The sequence below is a fragment of the Ranitomeya imitator genome, chromosome 4 (genome assembly GCF_032444005.1).
Source record: "Ranitomeya imitator isolate aRanImi1 chromosome 4, aRanImi1.pri, whole genome shotgun sequence".
NCBI classification, from domain to species: Eukaryota; Metazoa; Chordata; class Amphibia; order Anura; family Dendrobatidae; genus Ranitomeya; species Ranitomeya imitator.
The window spans coordinates 250494222-250515674 of NC_091285.1; the positions used below are offsets into that span (position 1 = coordinate 250494222).

Here is a 21453-nt window from a genome sequence, read left to right on the forward strand (position 1 = left end):
TAGAGGGGTCCCCACGTTGTTTTTTTTAAATTATTTAAATAATTTTAAAAAAATGGCGTGGGGTCCTCCCCATTTTTGACAACCAACCTTGCTAAAGCTCACAGCTGGGGGCTGCTATTCTCAGGCTGGTAAGGGGCCACTGATATAGGCCCCCTAGTCTAAAAACAGCAGCCCACAGCTGCCCAGAAAAGGCTCATATATTAGATGTGCCTTTTCTGGCGCTTTGCACGGCTCTTCCCACTTGCCCTGTAGCGGTGGCAAGTGGGGTAATATTTGTGGGGTTGAGGTTACCTTTCATGTGACATGAAGCCCATGACTTAGTAATGCAGAGACGTCTATAAAACACCTTATCCATTACTAATCCTATCGTTGTAATGTTAAATAAAGACATGGCCAGAATAAAGTCCTTTATTTGAAAAAATACAGACTCCTTTAATGTTCTAAATTATACCATACTTACTGTAACACCTAATTCCCAAACGCCCTCGATCTCTTGTAATAAAAATAAAATAATAAACCAACAATATACCAGACTTGTCTGTCAGTGTGTCCCACGCTGTAATCCAAGTCTGGGGCTAAATAGTTTTAAACCAGGACGGTACCAAGATGCGACCGTCCCGGCTGAAAACCACTGGTAAATGAGCTGTGGAGAACACAGCATCATTCACCACCAGTGACATCACCGGCTTTTTTTTTTTCACGGTCCAGAGGTCACCTCAGTTCAGCCCGGTCGTGATGATGTCCCAGCTGGTGAATGATGCTGCACTGTCCTGGTTGAAAACTATTTAGCCCCCAGACTGGGATTACAGTGTGGGACACAACAACGGACAGGTATGGTATATTGTTGATTTATTATTTTACTTTTATTACAGGAGATCTAGGGCGTCGGGGAATTAGGTGTTGCAGTAAGTATGGTTTAATTTAGAACATTAAAAGGAGTCTGTGTATTTTTCTCCATTACTAAACCATGGGTTTGGTGTCACCTAAAAGGCGACATCAACTCCACAAAAATTACCCCACTTGCCACCGCTACAGGGCAAGTGGAAAAAGTCGGGCAAAGCATCAAAAAAGGAGCATCTAATAGATGCGCCTTTTCTGGGCAGTGCGGGCAGCTGTTTTTAGGATGGGGGGCCTATATCAATGGCCCCTTACCAGCCTGAGAATTGCAGCCCCCAGCCGTGAGCTTTAGCAAGGCTGGTTGTCAAAAATGGGGGGGACCCCACGCCGTTTTTTAAAAATTATTTAAATAATTTAAAAAAACAGTGTGGGGACCCCGCTATTCTTGATAACCAACCTTGCAGATGCTGTCAGCTGGGGTTGCAGCACCCAGCTGTGAGTTTTGTTTGGTTTGTTCAATTAAATAGCAATCGCAGCTGGCGGCTGTGGAATACCCCGATCATCCGCACCTGCAGTCACTGTTATTAGCGACAGCAGGTGTTGGATGATGGGGTAACAGTCCCAAAAGCCACCACCTGCTGTCGTTTGGACTTTAATACAATGCTCATCATTCTCCTCTGCTCGCCGGCAGAGCAGGGGAGAATGAGGACTGCCAGCTTCAGCACCAGCCGCCGGGAAACAGCTCTTACTGTAGCGTTTCTTCCATGGCAGCTGTCCGTGTGATACTGATGCATCACACGGATGGCATCCGTGTGCGGTACGTGTTTACACAGACCCATTGATTTGAATGGGTCCGTGTGATCCGTGCAGCTGCACAAAAACGGACATGCCTAGGTGTGTGTCACTTGAACACACGGTCCGTGTGGAAACACAGATATGAGCACAGACCCGTTCATTTGAATGGGTCTACGTGTGTCAGTGTCTCCGGTACGTGTGAAAACTGACACCACAAGTACCGGACACACTGATGTGTGGAACCAGCCTAAGACAATATAGAAACAACAAAAAAAAACTGACTGACTGGCACATCCAAATTAGTCTGAATAGGTGCATACCAGGATCAGCTACCTCCATACACAATATGCAAAAAAAGGTTGTCCTCTATATATGCACACTGTATATACTCGAGTATAAGCTGACCCGAGTATAAGCCGACCCCACTAATTTTGCCACAAAAAACTGGGAAAACTTAATGACTCGAGTATAAGCCTAGGGTGGAAAATGCACCTGTGTCCCCCAAAGAAGGCTCCAAGAAAGATTTTACGGTGAGTACCAAAAATCCCTCTTTCTTTATCGCTTCATCGGGGGACACAGGTAACCATGGGACGTCCCAAAGCAGTCCCTAGGGTGGGACACAGGAAGATTCAAGGAATAAATGGGCTTAGGTCAGTCGGTGCAAAACCGCCACTTGCAGCACCTTGCTTCCCAGGCCTGCATTAGACGAGGCATGGTATGAACCCTGTAAAGACTAACAATAGAGGGCAAATATGACCAAGTTGCGGCCTTACGGTCTGGAAAGCCAAATCCTGGTGACAAACAGCCTAGGAGGCCCCTACCGCAGGGCGGAGTGAGGCTTCAGCACCAGAGGAGCCTGCACCGCCGCAAGAGGCTGTTTGTCTTGGAAGGGGCCTGCCTCACGGCAATAGAGAAACTAGGAGCCTTTAAGGCAACCTTCAGAGATGATGAGCAGGGAATCAGATTGACGAAAGGGAGCAGTCCTTGAAAGGTAGACTCGGAGAGCTGTGACGGAATCCAGCTTGTAGAGGGACTTCTCCAGGGGATGGACTGGAAAGACACAGAAGGAAGGACAATGACTTTGTTAATGAGAAAGGAAAAGACCACCTCGGGAAGAAAGGAAGGGCCAGGCCCGAGAACCACCTTGTCCTGATATAGGATCAGGAGTGGGGAATGGCAGGACAATGCCGCTAACTTGGAAACTCTCCTGATGGACATAATTGAACAAAGAGAAATGTCATGTGTTGAATGGGCTAAAACAGGGGCGCGCTGTGGCGCACCTAAGACAAGATTAAAATCCCATGGATTTATTGGAGGACAATAAGGAGGAGCCAGGTGGGCGACTCCTTGAAGAAAACCAAGAATGAAAGGAAAACAGACATAGGGACCAGACCCTTGTCCATACTCCACCAAAAGAAGGCCTTTCAGTATTTGTAGTAGATATGAAAGGCTGCTGGTTTCCCGGTCCCAATCATGGTCTGAATGACCAGCCAGGGAAAAAGCAGCCTCCCCCAGCACTATGGCCTCAACATCCATGCTAAAGACAGAGACTATGAACTCTGGTGGCAGAGGGAACCTTGAGAGAGAGGATCTGGACGGCCTGGAAGCTTCCAAGGGGCATCTATGAACATATTCAAAGGGCCTTTCTTGGCCAATCCAAAGATAACAGGAATATAGGGAGCCTTCTTCCTTTATCCTTTTCACAACTCTCGGGCCGAGGGGAGAGACGGAAAAGGAGAGAGCAGATGGAATTCTGACTACGATATTACTAGAGCATCGCAACAGGTGGCTAGCAGGTCCCGGGATTTTGACGGGTAAATGTCAAAAGTAAAATTAGATACCAAAAAAAGTAAAATTAATTGAGACATCAGTAGGTTAAGTGTTTTTGAATATCCATATTGAATAAGGAGCCCCATATAATGCTCCCTAAAGTTTATGATGGCCCCATATTAAAATATGCTCCATATAATCCTGCATAAAGGTTAATAATGGCCCTATAAGATGCTCCATAGACACATTTGCCCAATATAATGCTGCACAAATGTTGATTATGGCCCCATAAGATGCTCCATAAAGATATTTGACCCATATAATGCTCCACAAACGTTAATTGTGGCCCCATAAGATGCTCCATAAAGATATTTGCGCCATATAGTGCTGAACAAATGTTGATTATGGTCTCATAAGATGCTCCATATAGACACTTGCCCCATACAGTGCTGCACAAACGTTGATTATGGCCCCATACAGACACTTGCCCCTTATAGTACTGCACAAACGTTATGGCCCCATAAGATGCTCCATACAGACACTTGCCCCATACAGTGCTGCACAAACGTTGATTATGGCCCCATATAGACACTTGCCCCATATAGTGCTGCACAAAGGTTATGGCCCCATAAGATGCTCCATACAGACACTTGCCCCATACAGTGCTGCACAAACGTTGATTATGGCCCCATACAGACACTTGCCCCATATAGTGCTGCACTAAGGTTATGGTCCCATAAGATGATCCGTACAACCACTTGCCCCATTTGCTGTTGCTGCGATAAAAAAAAAAAAAAAAAAAAAAAAAAAAAAATCACATACTCACCTCTCCGTCGCTCAGGCCCCTGGCACTTTCAATATTCACCTGACTTCGTTCCGGCGCCACTCCATCTTCAGCGTTTTCTGCACTGACGTTCAGGCAGAGGGTGCGCACTAACCACGTCATCGCGCCCTCTGACCGAAGCGTCACTGCAGAAAAGGCTGAAGACGGAGCGGCGCCCGGAACGAGGAACAGGGGAATATCGCGCAACGCTGCGCTCCCCTCCCCGTTATACTCATCTCCTCCTGGCGCGGTCCCTGCTTCCCCGGTGCCACAGCTTCTTCCTGTATTGAGCGGTCACCGTTACCGCTCATTACAGTAATGAATATGCGGCTCCACCCCATGGGAGATGGAGCCGCATATTCATTACTGTAATGAGCGGTACCATGTGATCGCTCAGTACAGGAAGAAGCTGGGGCGCCGGGGAGCCAGGGACCTGTAGGGACCGCGCCAGGAGCAGGTGAGTATAATTAGACAGCCCCGCGCTCCCCCTCCCCTGCCAACCCCTGGGTATGACTTGAGAATAAGCAGAGAGGGGGACTTTCAACTCAAAAAATGGTCTGAAAATCTCGGCTTATTCTCGAGCATATACGGTATATATATATATATATATATATAAAGTACAGAACAAAAGTTTGGACACACCTTCTCATTGAAGATTTTTCTGTATTTTCATGACTATGAAAACTGTACATTCACACTGAAGGCATCAAAACTGTGAATTAACACATATGGACTTCTATACTTAACAAAAAAGCGTGGCTGGAACCAAAGATCTCAAATCCCCAACAGTGTCACCAGCAAAGCACCCCACACCTTCACACCTCCTCCTCCATGCTTCACGGTGGGAACCAGGCATGTAGAGTCCATCCGTTCATCTTTTCTGCGTCGCACAAAGACACGGTGGTTGGAACCAAAGATCTCAAATTTGGACTCATCAGACCAAAGCACAAATTTCCATTGGTCTAATGTCCATTCCTTGTGTTATTTAGCCCAAACAAGTCTCTTCTGCTTGTTGCCTGTCCTTAGCAGTGGTTTCCTAGCAGCTATTTTACCATGAAGGCCTGCTGCACAAAGTCTCCTCTTAACAGTTGTTGTAGAGATGTGTCTGCTGCTAGAACTCTATGTGGCATTGACCTGGTCTCTAATGTGAGCTGCTGTTAACCTGCGATTTCTGAGGCTGGTGACTCGGATAAACCTATCCTCAGAAGCAGAGGTGACTCTTGGTCTTCCTTTCCTGGGGCGGTCCTGATGTTAGCCAGTTTCTTTGTAGCGCTTGATGGTTTTTGCCACTGCACTTGGGGACACTTTCAAAGTTTTCCCAATTTTTCGGACTGACTGACCTTCATTTCTTAAAGTAATGATGGCCACTCGTTTTTCTTTACTTTGCTGCTTTTTTCTTGCCATAATACAAACAAATTCTAACAGTCTATTCAGTAGGCTTTGTATCCACCAAACTTCTGCACAACACAACTGATTGTCCCAACCCCATTTATAAGGCAAGAAATCACACTTATTAAACCTGACAGGGCACACCTGTGAAGTGAAAACCATTCACGGTGACTACCTCTTGAAGCTCATCAAGAGAATGCCAAGAGTGTGCAAAGCAGTCATCAAAGCAAAAGGTGGCTACTTTGAAGAACCTAGAATATAAGACATATTTTCAGTTGTTTCACATTTTTTGTTAAGTATATAATTCCACATGTGTTAATTTATAGTTTTGATGCCTTCAAAGTGAATGTACAATTTTCATAGTCATGAAAATACAGAAAAATCTTTAAATGAGAAGGTGTCCAAACCTTTGGTCTGTACTGTATATATATATATATATATATATATATATATATATATATATATATATATATATATATATATATATATATATACACACAGTGGGGCAAAAAAGTATTTAGTCAGTCAACAATAGTGCAAGTTCCACCACTTAAAAAGATGAGAGGCGTCTGTAATTTACATCATAGGTAGACCTCAACTATGGGAGACGAACTGAGAAAAAAAAATCCAGAAAATCACATTGTCTGTTTTTTTATCATTTTTTTGCATATTATGGTGGAAAATAAGTATTTGGTCAGAAACAAACAATCAAGATTTCTGGCTCTCACAGACCTGTAACTTCTTCTTTAAGAGTCTCCTCTTTCCTCCACTCATTACCTGCAGTAATGGCACCTGTTTAAACTTGTTATCAGTATAAAAAGACACCTGTGCACACCCTCAAACAGTCTGACTCCAATCTCCACTATGGTGAAGACCAAAGAGCTGTCAAAGGACACCAGAAACAAAATTGTAGCCCTGCACCAGGCTGGGAAGACTGAATCTGCAATAGCCAACCAGCTTGGAGTGAAAAAATCAACAGTGGGAGCAATAATTAGAAAATGGAAGACATACAAGACCACTGATAATCTCCCTCGATCTGGGGCTCCACGCAAAATCCCACCCCGTGGGGTCAGAATGATCACAAGAACGGTGAGCAAAAATCCCAGAACCATGCGGGGGACCTAGTGAATGAACTGCAGAGAGCAATGTAACAAGGCCTACCATAAGTAACACACTACGCCACCATGGACTCAGATCCTGCAGTGCCAGAAGTGTCCCACTGCTTAAGCCAGTACATGTCCGGGCCCGTCTGAAGTTTGCTAGAGAGCATTTGGATGATCCAGAGGAGTTTTGGGAGAATGTCCTATGGTCTGATGAAACCAAACTGGAACTGTTTGGTAGAAACACAACTTGTCATGTTTGGAGGAAAAAGAATACTGAGTTGCATCCATCAAACACGATACCTACTGTAAAGCATGGTGGTGGAAACATCATGCTTTGGGGCTGTTTCTCTGCAAAGGGGCCAGGACGACTGATCCGGGTACATGAAAGAATGAATGGGGCCATGTATCGTGAGATTTTGAGTGCAAACCTCCTTCCATCAGCAAGGGCATTGAAAATGAAACGTGGCTGGGTCTTTCAACATGACAATGATCCAAAGCACACCGCCAGGGCAACGAAGGAGTGGCTTCGTAAGAAGCATTTCAAGGTCCTGGAGTGGCCTAGCCGGTCTCCAGATCTCAACCCTATAGAAAACCTTTGGAGGGAGTTGAAAGTCCGTGTTGCCAAGCGAAAAGCCAAAAACATCACTGCTCTAGAGGAGATCTGCATGGAGGAATGGGCCAACATACCAACAACAGTGTGTGGCAACCTTGTGAAGACTTACAGAAAACGTTTGACCTCTGTCATTGCCAACAAAGGATATATTACAAAGTATTGGGATGAAATTTTGTTTCTGACCAAATACTTATTTTCCCCCTTAATATGCAAATAAAATGATAAAAAAACAGACAATGTGATTTTCTGGATTTTTTTTTCTCAGTTTGTCTCCCATAGTTGAGGTCCACCTATGATGTAAATTACAGATGCCTCTCATCTTTCTAAGTGGTGGAACTTGCACTATTGCTGACTGACTAAATACTTTTTTGCCCCACTGTATATATATATATATATATATATATATATATATATATATATATATATATATATATATATACACATATATATATATACACATATGGTATGTGCTGCTCAGTCCTGCGTCCCCATCCTGTCATGTGCTGCACCCATCCTGCGTCCCCATCCTGTCATGTGCTGCACCCATCCTGCGTCCCCATCCTGTCATGTGCTGCCCCATCCTGCGTCCCCATTCTGTCATGTGCTGCACCCATCCTGCGTCCCCATCCTGTCATGTGCTGCACCCATCCTGCGCCCCCATCCTGTCATGTGCTGCACCCATCCTGTCATGTGCTGCACCCATCCTGCGTCCCCATCCTGTCATGTGCTGCACCCATCCTGCGCCCCCATCCTGTCATGTGCTGCACCCATCCTGCGTCCCCATCCTGGTATGTATAAGGAATAAATATATAAATGGAGGGCACCGCAAAAATACAACAAAGATTGGAAGGTTCACTGTGGGCTTGTGATTAAACATGAAGAAAGAGCAAGAAAAAGATCATGCCCACATAGACAGGAACACCTCCGTATATAATCCAGTATCAAAAATAGTTTTTATTATTAAATTGGCAAAAAACTCAAGACTGCACATAAGTACACACACAAAACAACAACACAAAAACCATTAAAAACACTTAAAAAACGCAAACATGCAAGAAAACATGCATATATATATATATATATATATATATATATATATATATATATATATATATATATATATATATATATATATATATATATATATATATATATCATATATCATATATCATATCCTAGAATGAGGAAAATGACAGCCCACAAAACATGTGCTTCCCACAATAATGTTATCACAAGAATCTGACTGCACAAGCGAAGATAATGCAAGGATAAATGACCACTCCATGAAATGGGTGTAAAGATGTTAATACTGCAATACCATACATCCCTATAATAAGGCACATAATATGCGTGCAGGATACTTCAATAATATAGAAACTTTAGTCATATGGCAAAAAGAAAAAATGTAACTGATGAAAAAAGGCATACAACAAAAATGGTGATGAATGAGACAGTAGAAAAAATAGAAAAGCATAAGAGATGTTAATATATGAAGTGTCTCAGTAATAGTACGCATAGGACCTGCGGGAGGGGGAGGGAGAGGGGGAACTAGACAATGCAAGAGCCCAAAACCTCAATCCCATGGGGAAAAAAAACAAAACAAAAAAAAACTAGATATCTTTTCCCTGAGGAAGCCGCTACTCAGGCGGCGATACGCGTGGGAGCCTATCCCACATTCTGCTTCCCCACTTCACAAGATTTTTCTCTATGGCTTTGGACTGTGGGTATGACTAGTTTTTTTTTTTTTCCCATGGGATTGAGGTTTTGGGCTCTTGCATTGTCTAGTTCCCCCTCTCCCTCCCCCTCCCGCAGGTCCTATGCGTACTATTACTGTCTCATTCATCACCATTTTTGTTGTACGCCTTTTTTCATCAGTTACATTTTTTCTTTTTGCCATATGACTAAAGTTTCTATATTATTGAAGTATCCTGCACGCATATTATGTGCCTTATTATAGGGATGTATGGTATTGCAATATTAAAGGGAACCTGTCACCCCGTTTTTTCAGATTGAGATATAAATACTGTTAAATAGGGCCTGCGCTGTGCGTTACTATAGTGTATGTAGTGTACCCTGATTCCCCACCTATGCTGAGAAATACATTACCAAAGTCGCCGTTTTCTCCTGTCAATCAGGCTGGTCAGGTCAGGTGGGCGTGGTGACATCGCTCTTTTCTTCCCCAGCTTTCCGTTGGTGGCGTAGTGGTGTGCGCATGTCCAAGTTCCGAATTCCCTGCGCGCACGTGAAGAAACAGCGCGCGATCTGCGCTGTTATCCCTTTCATCGGTGGGGGCGGCCATCTTTCTGGGGCCGCGCGTGTGCAGATGAAGTGCTCTGCTGCACGGGGCTTCAGGAAAATGGCCGCGGGATGCCGCGCGTGCGCAGAAGAGATCGCGGCGGCCATTTTCCCAAAGCCGAGATGCAAACTCGGCTTTGGGAAAATGGCCGCCGCGATCTCTTCTGCGCACGTGCGGCATCCCGCGGCCATTTTCCTGAAGCCCCGTGCAGCAGAGCACTCCATCTGCGCACGCGCGGCCCCAGGAAGATGGCCGCCCCCACCGATGACAGGGGGTAATAGCGTAGATCGCGCGCTGCTTCTTCACGTGCGCGCAGTGGATTCGTCACTGCGACATGCGCACACCACTACGCCACCAACGGAAAGCTGGGGAAGAAAAGAGCGATGTCACCACGCCCACCCGACCTGACCAGCCTGATTGACAGGCGAAAACGGCGACTTTGGTAATGTATTTCTCAGCATAGGTGGGGAATCAGGGTACACTACATACATATGTGTAGGAAAGCATTCTTTTATCACAACTCAAAACATTTTTTATAAATGATCAAATGGTTAGTTAGTACTTACTGATGTGTTGGCAAATCGCTGATTTCCTCAATCTTTAACATCTTTGCACTGGGAGCTTCTGGGTAAATGGAAATTGGTTCTTTAGAATTCAAGTCTTCATTACCTTTTTCAGGCTCCTCAGGTTGGATTAAAACACTACCATTATCATCATCGTGAGATTTACCAATAACATCCACTGGAGCTAGTAACAAACCTCCAATCTCCTCAATTTCCATCCTCCTCAAAGGTTTCTAAAATTATGAAATATTTGCAATCAGAAACAAAAGGTATTTATATGTCCAAAAATTCAACCAAGAAAATATTACATTTATGATCATCCAGAACTGTATTCAAACTTCTGCCAGTGGCTATGGGATAAGGACAACAAGCTTGTTGGCAGACTGATTATTTGAGAGGCATTATGGCCATTCCCACGAGTCCTTAGTTCAGAAGCTGCGGATTCAGCAAACAGCACCCTAAGCTCCACACACACAGAGTCATGGGCATCTCTAAGGCTACGTTCATATTTGCGTTGTGCGCCGCTCCATCGGCGACGCAACACACAACGCAAATAAAAATGCACCAAAACGCACGCAAAAACGCTGCGTTTTGCGACGCATGCGTCGTTTTTTGCCGAAATTTGGACGCAAGAAAAATGCAACTTGTTGCGTTTTCTGCGCCCGACGCTTGCGGCAAAAAAACCGCATGTGTCGCACAACGCATGTCCATGCGTCCCCCACGTTAAATATAGGGGCGCATGACGCATGCGTCGCCGCTGCGTCGCCCGACGCAAACATGCAAAACGCTAATGTGAACGTAGCCTAAGGCTCACGAGGCTAATGACAGTGGCACGTTATAGTATATGCACTTGCTTTAATGCCGATTTCAGCTCCGCAGCCTTAAAAACTGTGAATGGTGTTTTGATCTTTTCTTTTGCTAAAATCCAATTGAATTTTAGGATGTCGGAAAGAATAAAAGAGTATATGGGCTGCTAATCATGCTAGTGAAGTTGGAAGTCAGTGAAATTGAGGAGTTGGGCGTCGGAGTCTGTGGTTTGGCTTACCAACTCCACAGCCCTGCTAACATCTTGTTTAAAAGGAGGTTGTCTCACATGAGCGCACTGCTCCCCAGACTCACCTACTGCTGCTGGCCAGGGAGAAGGCGCTCCTAATTAATACTCTGGACTTCAGTGTTCCCCCTGAAAATTTATAAATTTGTGCAGCCGGCGGGAGCGATACCAGCAGTAGAAGTGAGGGGCGTTGTAGTGGCCGAGAAAACTGAGCGCTTCCGTGCCAGGCGAGAAGCGCCAGAAAAGTGGGCAGAGCCGCCTTAGGGCGCTTCCGGGGTGCGGCCTACACATCTGCCGAAGCCGGAGGCTAAATTTTTGCATCCGGCTGGAGCGTTACCTCGGGGAGGTGAGCCACAGGGAAGCCTGAGACTGCCTGTGAGCATGTGAATATCCCGCTGGCAGAGGCCCACCGCTGACTGGATCCACTCACCATCGGTGCGCGTCCCAGCATGGAGCCGCCGCGGATGACTGCAGGTCGGGTATTGCAGCAAAAACGGTGCAGGGATAAAGGTGTAAATCTCAATCCTTTGTTAGGGAGGAGGAGAGGGACCATCCACCTCCTTGTGCCATCCGCTTTAACAGTGGTGGGACAGGGGGGTTGCTCAGACGCCAAAGAGAGGGGCCTCTGTACATCCACGGAGTTCAGCCCCCGGGTGGACAGGGCCAGTTGTCCGGCAATAGGCCTGGCTCCAGGAGAGGATACATGGAGGTGACACTCCATGTGGTCGCCTGCTGCTGGTGTGGGAAGATCGGGACCGTGAAGGAACCGTCGCCCCTGAAGTGAGGTTAGGCATGGCTTCCCACGTCGCAGGAGAGGGTACGTGGGAGGTATACTCGGCGTTCTCGCCTGTTGATTATTCGGGGGGAGATTGGAACCTTGAAAGGATCCGTCGCCCCTTCACTCCATTAATTAAAAAATAAAAATGTACAGAAAAGTAAAAAATAAAATAAAAACGTTGGGGTCTGAACCAGACCCATGTGCCTCCTACAGACACTAAGCAAGAACTGGTAAGCTGAGAGCCAGCAGGAGGGTTTATACTGCAGGGGAGGAGATCACTTTCTTTGTATCACTTAGTGTCAGCCTCCTAGTGGCAGCAGCATACACCCACGGTCTGTGTTCCCCAATGAGGCGAAGGAGAAATGCAATTTATAGAAAAATGCTAATTAAAATAGAAATATATAAATTAACCAGTAAAATTACCATAGTAATCCTGAATGGAGTATTCATCAAATGATAAGACCTACAACTTCTAAAAGGAATGTTACCCAACACGTATATGACAAATAGATGCGGCATTCATTCATTTTGGAAATTGTAGGTCTTATAATTTGATTAATAATTTGTTATGTGGTGCCATTGATATATTTATATTTTAATTGTCATTTTTCAATAATTTGTATTTCATCTAAATTTTGTTAATACATTGTCTTTTGGGGATGTCTGCTTTCCTTGATGAAAGATTCCACTGTGTTTTGCATTGAAAAAGAGCTATAGCCAGGTATAAATTATAAAAGTACTGTAGATCTTTATTACTTGTATCAAATATCACAAAAGGTAACAAGAGGATTACTTTAGAATTTATTTATGGCTATACCTCATTTACAAATACCGTAGATCTTTTTAGCGTTTTTACATGTATACTGGTACGGTAACTGTCTGGACACTTTTTTTTTTACAGATGGTCCATTTCTTGATGACTGCGGTAAATGTTGATTTTTGTTTGTTCAGTGCCTCTTCTGCATCGGGAGCCAACACTGATCAGCCGCTCATACGTACACCGACCCCTCCAGAGACCCTGCCACAGCAGCACAGAGTATGTCAGTGCTCCCGCACAGCAGCACAGAGTATGTCAGTGCTCCCCGCACAGCAGCACAGAGTATGTCAGTGCTCCCCGCACAGCAGCACAGAGTATGTCATTGCCCCCCGCACAGCAGCACAGAGTATGTCATTGCCCCCCGCACAGTAGCACAGAGTCTGTCAGTGACCCATCTCTGAGACAGGCAAAGAGAGAGTCGCACAAGCCCATGTCTGAAACACATACACAGAGATGCTGTGGTGGCGGGGGTCGCCAACACTCAGTGCTGCTGTGGCGGTGGCAGGGGGTGCTGACACTCAGTGATGCTGTGGTGGCGGGGGGAGGGTCGCCGATACTCAGTGCTGCTTTGGCGGTGGGGGTCGCTGACACACTAAGGCTGGTTTCACATTTGCGTTTAAAAACGCAGCGTTTTAAACGCAAACGCATTTGGTGAAAAAACGCGGTTAAACGCTGCGTTTTTTAGGCGCATGCGTTTTTGCATGTTTTACCGCAAACGCGGCGTTTTGACGCGTTTACATGCGTTTTTTCCTGCGTTTGCGTTTTTGAAACGCATGATGAGAAGTGTGTGACAGCTGCCAATCATCAAAATCAACTAGAAAACCCACTATAAACAGAAATACCTAGGGTTAGGGTTAGGATCCCTAGCAACCCTAGGAATCCTAACCCTAAAACAAAAACTCTAACCCTAACCCAAACTGTAACCCTAACCCAAACTCTAACCCTAACTCTAACCCTAACTCTAACCCTAACTCTAACCCTAACTCTAACCCTAACTCTAACCCTAACTCTAACCCTAACTCTAACCCTAACTCTAACCCTAACTCTAACCCTAACTCTAACCCTAACTCTAACCCTAACTCTAACCCTAACTCTAACCCTAACTCTAACCCTAACTCTAACCCTAACTCTAACCCTAACTCTAACCCTAACTCTAACCCTAACCCTAACTCTAACCCTAACCCTAACTCTAACCCTAACTCTAACCCTAACTCTAACCCTAACTCTAACCCTAACTCTAACCCTAGGGACCCTAACCCTAACCCTAGGGACCCTAACCCTAGAGATCCTAACCCTAACCCTAGGGATCCTAACCCTAGGGACCCTAACCCTAGGGATCCTAACCCTAGGGATCCTAACCCTAACCCTAGGGATCCTAACCCTAGGGATCCTAACCCTTAGGGTTAGGATCCCTAGGGTTAGGGTTGGGGGGTGGCTTTTCAGTGTGTATTCTTGTGTTTTTCTATAAAAACGCATGCGTTTAATAACGCATGCAAACGCATGTGCTTAAAAACGCATGCGTTTACATAGACATCAATAGGTTCTTTTTGCCGCAAAAAAACGCCACTAAAATTACTACATGTTGCATTTCTGCAACACAATGCATGCAGAAAAAAACAGCATGCGTTGCAAAAACGCATGCAAAAAAACGCATGCGTTTTTAATGTTAAGTATAGGAAAAGAACTGCATGCTTTTTTTGCGTTTTTTTGCACAAAAACGAAAAAAAAAAAAAAACGCAAATGTGAAACCAGCCTAAGCTGCTGTGGCGGGGTGCCTTTTTTAACATTCACAGATTTAGACACAATTGAGTCATTTGCCGTATATACTCGAGTATAAGCCAACCCTCCTAATTTTGCCACAAAAAACTGGGAAAACTTAATGACTCGAGTATAAGCCTAGGGTGGAAAATGCAGCAGCTACTGGTAAATTTCAAAAATAAAAATAGATACCAATAAAAGTAAAATTAATTGAGACATCAGTAGGTTAAATGTTTTTGAATATCCATATTGAATCAGGAGCCCCATATAATGCTCCATACAGTTCATGATGGCCCCATAAGATGCTCCATATTAAAATACGCCCCATATAATGCTGCACAAAGGTTAATGATGGCCCCATAAGATGATCCATATTAAAATAAGCCACATATAATGCTGCTGCTGCGATTAAAAAGAAAAATGACATACTCACCTTTCGTCACTGCCCGCTGCTCCTCAGCGTCACCGGCTCTCTGCAGTGACTGTTCAGGCAGAGGGCAGCACGCATACTAAAGACGTTATCACTCCCTCTGACCTGAACGTCACAGCCAGAGGACACAAAAGACAGCACGGCGGTGGAAAGGGTACAGGTGAATATCGCAAGGCTCACCCTCCTGGCGCTGCATATATAAGTCCTTGCATCTCAGGCGCCTGCATCTCTCTTCCTGTCTTCCTTCCTGTGCTGAGCGGCCACATGGTACCGCTTATTAAAGTAATGATTATGCGCTCCATGCCTATGGGAGTGGAGACGCGTGCATATTCATTACTTTAATGAGCGATACCACGTGACCGCTCAGCACAGGAAGGAAGACAGGAAGAGAGATGCCAGCGCCCGAGATGCAGGGACTGATATGCAGCAATGACTCCAGTAGGGTGAGTATGATGTCTTCTGCTCAACCCACCCCCCTCCCCTGCCAGCAATGACTCGTGTATAAGCTGAGAGGGGCGTTTTCAGCAGAAAAAAAATGTGCCGAAAATCTCGGCTTATACACGAGTATTATTATTATTTATTATTTCAGCGCCATTTATTCCATGGCGCTTTACATGTGAGGAGGGGTATACATAATAAAACAAGTACAATAATCTTAAACAATACAAGTCACAGCTGGTATAGGAGGAGAGAGGACCCTGCTCGCGAGGGCTCATAATCTACAAGGGATGGGTGAGGATACAGTAGGCGAGGGTAGAGCTGGTCGTGCAGTGGTTTGGTCGATCGGTGGTTACTGCAGGTTGTAGGCTTGTCGGAAGAGGTAGGTCTTCAGGTTCTATTTGAAGGTTTCGATGGTAGGTGAGAGTCTGATATGTTGTGGTAGAGAGTTCCAGAGAAGGGGTGATGCGCGAGAGAAATCTTGTATGCGATTGTGGGAAGAGGAGATAAGAGGGGAGTAGAGAAGGAGATCTTGTGAGGATCGGAGGTTGCGTGCAGGTAAGTATCGGGAGACGAGGTCACAGATGTACGGAAGAGACAGGTTGTGGATGGCTTTGTATGTCATGGTTAGGCTTTTGTACTGGAGTCTCTGGGTAACGGGGAGCCAGTGAAGGGATTGACAGAGGGGAGAGACCGGGGAATAGCGGATTAGTAGGGCAGCTGAGTTTAGAATAGATTGGAGGGGTGCGAGAGTGTTCGATGGGAGGCCACAGAGCAGGAGGTTACAGTAGTCGAGGCGGGAGATGATGAGGGCATGGACTAGGGTTTTTGCAGATTCTTGGTTTAGGAATGTGCGGATCCGTGAAATATTTTTGAGTTGAAGGCGGCAGGAAATGGAAAGGGCTTGGATATGCGGTTTGAAGGAGAGATCAGTGTCAAGGATTACCTCGAGGCAGCGAACTTGTGGGACTGGGGAGAGTGGGCAGCAGTTTACTGTAATGGATAGGTTCGTTGAGGTGGGATCGCGTGAGATGGGGGAAAGACAATGAATTCTGTTTTGTCCATGTTAAGTATTAGAAATCTAGCGGAGAAGAAGGAAGAAATAGCGGATATACATTGAGGGATTCTGGTTAGTAGGGTGGTGATATCTGGTCCAGAGATGTTGATCTGTGTGTCATCAGCATAGAGATGATACTGAAAACCGTGAGATTCTATGAGCTGTCCCAGGCCAAAAGTGTAAATGGAGAAGAGCAGGGGCCCTAGAACTGAACCTTGCGGGACTCCGACAGATAGGGGGCGAGGTGAGGAGGTGGTGTGTGAATGGGAGACGCTAAATGTTCAGTCAGTTAGGTATGATGAGATCCAGGATAGGGCCAAGTCTGTGATGCCAAAGGATGAGAGGGTCTGTAGTAAGAAGGAATTGTCCACTGTGTCAAAGGCAGAGGACAGGTCCAAGAGGAGGAGAACAAAGTAGTGTCGCTTGCTCTTGGCGGTTAATAGGTCATTGGTGACCTTAGGGCAGTTTCAGTGGAGTGGTGTTACCGGAAGCCAGATTGTAAGCTGTCGAAGAGGGAGCAGGAAGAGAGATGGGAAGATAGATCAAGATGGACGTGTTGTTCCAGTAGTTTTGAGGCATAGGGGAGAAGTGATATAGGGCGATAGCTAGATACAGAGGATGGGTCAAGAGAGGGCTTTTTGAGGATAGGTGTGATTGAGGTATGTTTAAAGCTTGAGGGGAAAACACCAGTTGTTAGTGATAGGTTGAAGAGATGGGTTAGAGTTGGGATGAAGACTGTGGCGAGGTTTGGGATGAAGTTGGAAGGGATCGGATCAAGTGCACAGGTGGTGAGGTGCGATCTTGAGAGTAGAGTGGAGAGTCTATCTTCTGTAACGGTGGAGAAGTTGGTTTTGGAGGTGGGTAGTTGGGAGGAAGGGCTCTGGGGGTTGTCGACTAAAACGGTCTCTGATATTCTCAATCTTCTGCTTGAAAAATGAGTATATACGGTAATCTACTAAATTCCATCTGGATACATTGTAGATGCAAAATAGTTCTCTTTTTGTAAAAATAAAGTACCATATATCTCATTGCAGACAGTCCAAAAAAACATTTTATGCTCACGTACCTATTTTTCAATTGCACTTTTTACTGTTGATTACCTGCCATTCCATAGTTTATTGCACATACCATGTTATATATTTTTAAGGGTTTGCACCAAGGACACCAACCTCCTTTCGTTTAGCAGTGCCTCAGCAAGGGTATGGTTGGAGGTGGGGCAACTGGAGCCCCATTTAACAGCTTCCTCTTCCAAATAGCAGAATTATGGACATAAGTAATTATCATCTAACACATAAAGCTGTATGTGTGTGTGTGTGTGTGTGTGTGTCCGGGATTGGCATCTGCACCGTCGCAGATACAGCCACACGTCTGGACCCCGTGAGCGTCATAGACTATGTTGTGAGGCGAAATTTTAACCCCGCACGTTCCAATTCACCAATTTTGCCTCTATCTACATAATGGGGAAAAAGTGAAAGGAAAAGTGTTGGGGGCAAATTGACAGCTGCCAGATGTGAGCAAGGGGGACTTAAAGAGTGAGAGCGATGGCGCCAAAGAGTATATACCGTACAGTTGCTAAGGTGGGGCCCCGACATGGGATACTCACCACACACAGGGATTTGAACACACACAAAAAATGCGCCACACACTACCACGTGCTTGAACACATATACCACCCTCAGCACACATTGTACCACACATACACCAACCTCGCCACATAAAAGTCGAAACACAAAAGTCGCCACTCAAAACTCGCCAAGAGCAAAATTCGCCACATCCAAAACTCGCCACATGCAAAACTAGGCTCACGCAAAACTCGCAACACGTGCAAAACTCACCTCATGGAAAACTCGCCACACGCAAAACTTGCACACGCGGAAGAATTGCCACATGCACAAAAGTTGCAACACATGCAAAAGTTGCCTCACACAAAACTTGCACATACTCAAAACGTACCACACAAAACTCGCCACGTGCAAAACTCGCCATGCGCAAAACTTGCTCCACACAACTTGCTACACTAACCTGTCACATGCAACTCGACACACAAAAAGTTGCTACACGCATGTCGCCACACACAACTCAACACAAACAACTTGACACATGAAACTCGCCCTAAAACACACACAAGTCTGGTATTATTCTTCAAAAATAAAAATCTGATTAATAAGCAGACAAACTACAAAAGCAACAAATGTACCATATAGGAAATACAGCAGCTGTGTCAGTCACATGACCTGTCTATTATGTGTATGTGTGAGCTAATATATACTGCCAGGGGGGAGGGCTTCCTGTTGGCTGGGGATTTATCAGGCTGCCAATTTAGCTTACAAATACTGAGGTAAAAATACTGAGCAAATAACGTGTGAACGAGGTCTAATGCAGGAGGAGATGACACACAGGTATATACTATATACAGGGGAGATGACACACAGGGGAGATGACACACAGGTATATACTATATACAGGAGATGACACAGGTATATACTATATACAGGGGACATGACACAGGTATATACTATATACAGGGAAGATGACACACATATATACTATATACAGGGGAGATGAGACAGGTATATACTATATACAGGAGCAGATGACACAGGTACATACTATATACAGGGGAGATGACACACAGGTATATACTATATACAGGGGAGATGACACACGTATATACTATATACAGGAGCAGATGACACACAGGTATATACTATATACAGGAGGAGATGACTTGCAGGCACATACTATATACAGGGGAGATGACACAGGTATATACTATATACAGGAGGAGATGACACACAGATATATACTATATACAGGAGAAGATGACACATATATACTATATACAGGAGGAGATGACTTACAGGTATCTATATATATATATATATATATATATATATATATATAATTGTCTAAGGGGTACTTCCGTCTGTCTGTCTGTCGGCAACTTCCATCACGGAAATCCCGCGTCGCTGATTGGACTCGCCAGCTACCTGTCATGGCTGCCGTGACCAATTAGCGATGGGCACAGTCTGATTAGTCCCTCCCTACTCCCCTGCAGTGCCCGGCGCCCGCATACTCCCCTCCACTCACTGCTCACACAGGGTTAATGCCAGCGGTAACGGGCCGCGGGTACCGCACTCCGTAACCGCTGCTATTAACCCTGTGTGACCAAGTTTTTACTATTGATGCTGCGTATGCATTAATAGTAAAAAGATCTAATGTTACAAAAAAAAAAACACGTTATTCTCACCCTCCGACGTGGCGTCCTGTCCTCGGCAGTGCAAGCGGCAGGTTCCGGTGCTAAGGATGCTATGCGAGAAGGATCTGCCATGACGTCACGTGACCGCGACGTCATCACAGGTCCAGCGCTCATACCAACCCTGGAACCAGAAGCTTTTAAGTCTTTTTTAACCTGTTACATACGTGGCTGGGCAATATATTAAGTGGCTAGGCAATATACTACGTGACTGGCCAATATACTACGTGTCTGTGCTGTATACTACGTGGCTCTGTGCTGTATACTACGTCGCTGTGCAATATACTACGTGGCTGGGCAATATACTACGTGGCTGGGCAATATACTACGTGACTGGGCAATATACTACGTGACTGGGCAATATACTACGTGACTGGGCAATATACTACGTGACTGGGCAATATACTACGTGACTGGGCAATATACTACGTGACTGGGCAATATACTACGTGGTCTGTGCAATATACTACGTGGCTAGGCAATATACTGCGTGACTGGGCAATATCCTACGTGACTGGGCAACATACTACGTGACTGGGCAATATACTACGTGACTGGGCAATATACTACAGAGAATAGGAAGAACAGTGCTCCAAACGGGTGTTATTGTCTAAAAAGAGAAGTCTTTATTCCAGTCATGGTGAGGTAGCAACGTTTCGGCCGCACATCCGGCCTTTTTCAAGCATACAACATAGTGCTGTGGGCTGTCTTAAATAGTGTGCACTCCACACAGGGAGCCAATCACCAATCACTGCCAGCCCACCATTAAAACATACAAAAAAATAAGCAAAAAAATAAAGTGCAAAACAGACATCAGATATATGTGAACATGTAAATCATATACAAATAGGTCACCTCTATATATGATAATATAATAATCACTTCATAAATGCAAAACATATAGTGTTTATTTATTTCTGCCCCATATGTTTCCATGATGCATGTTCATCTCCATAGCAACCACTTGTCAGTGGGTTTGGCTTCATGTCAGACTTCCTGTGTTGTCCCAGTCAGTTGCAGTAGTTGGCGCTGAATAACTTAAACACCCAATCCGGACTTCTAATACATCGGTGTGCAGCCCAAGCCACCAATGCAGTGAGATCATTCATTGAAACATACTTACAGCGTCATTGGTAATGTTCACCCTGGTCTTCCCCATGCTCTTCTGGTCTCGACACAGGTCGCGGTGTGCTTGCATCAGCGCCCCACGTCATTGCTGAGTAACCCCGCCTAAACGGGGAGGAGCTCAGCGCCGGCATGATGCATCCCAGCAACGCACACCGCAAACCCCACGTGATTGCAGATCACATGGATTGCCAAGGAAACTCCGATGCTCCACTCCGGTCAGCTGTAGTAACCATAGTAACCACATAACACTGCTAGCACTGCATAACCGCAGATCGCATAGGTTGCCGAGGGAACACCAATGTTATGCTCTATTCGGCTATAGCATCCATAATTATTATTCAAAGCGCTCATACTTCACCATAATGTTAGCCCATAGTTTAGTGAAGAGTCTAATCCGCTTATATGGGCATATTGGTACATAGGATGTAGCTTAATAATAGAGAAACCGCATCTAACTAAAAATAATCAGAGCATATATTCTATCTATATTATCAATAATCCAAAGAGTCTTTAACTTTAAAACGAAGGCTCTTAATACCTCACGTGAAAGT

The 21453-nt window shown here is 45.1% G+C and overlaps 1 protein-coding gene across 1 annotated transcript in view; it reads right to left on the minus strand.

Annotated features, from left to right (window-relative positions):
* The window catches only part of RPAP3 (RNA polymerase II associated protein 3), a 113698-nt gene that overhangs the window by 24967 nt on the left and 67278 nt on the right, over positions 1-21453 (minus strand). The window contains exon 13 of the mRNA XM_069764489.1: positions 10193-10422. Coding sequence (XP_069620590.1) covers positions 10193-10422 — 230 coding nt within the window. The remainder of the gene's footprint in view (positions 1-10192; positions 10423-21453) is intronic.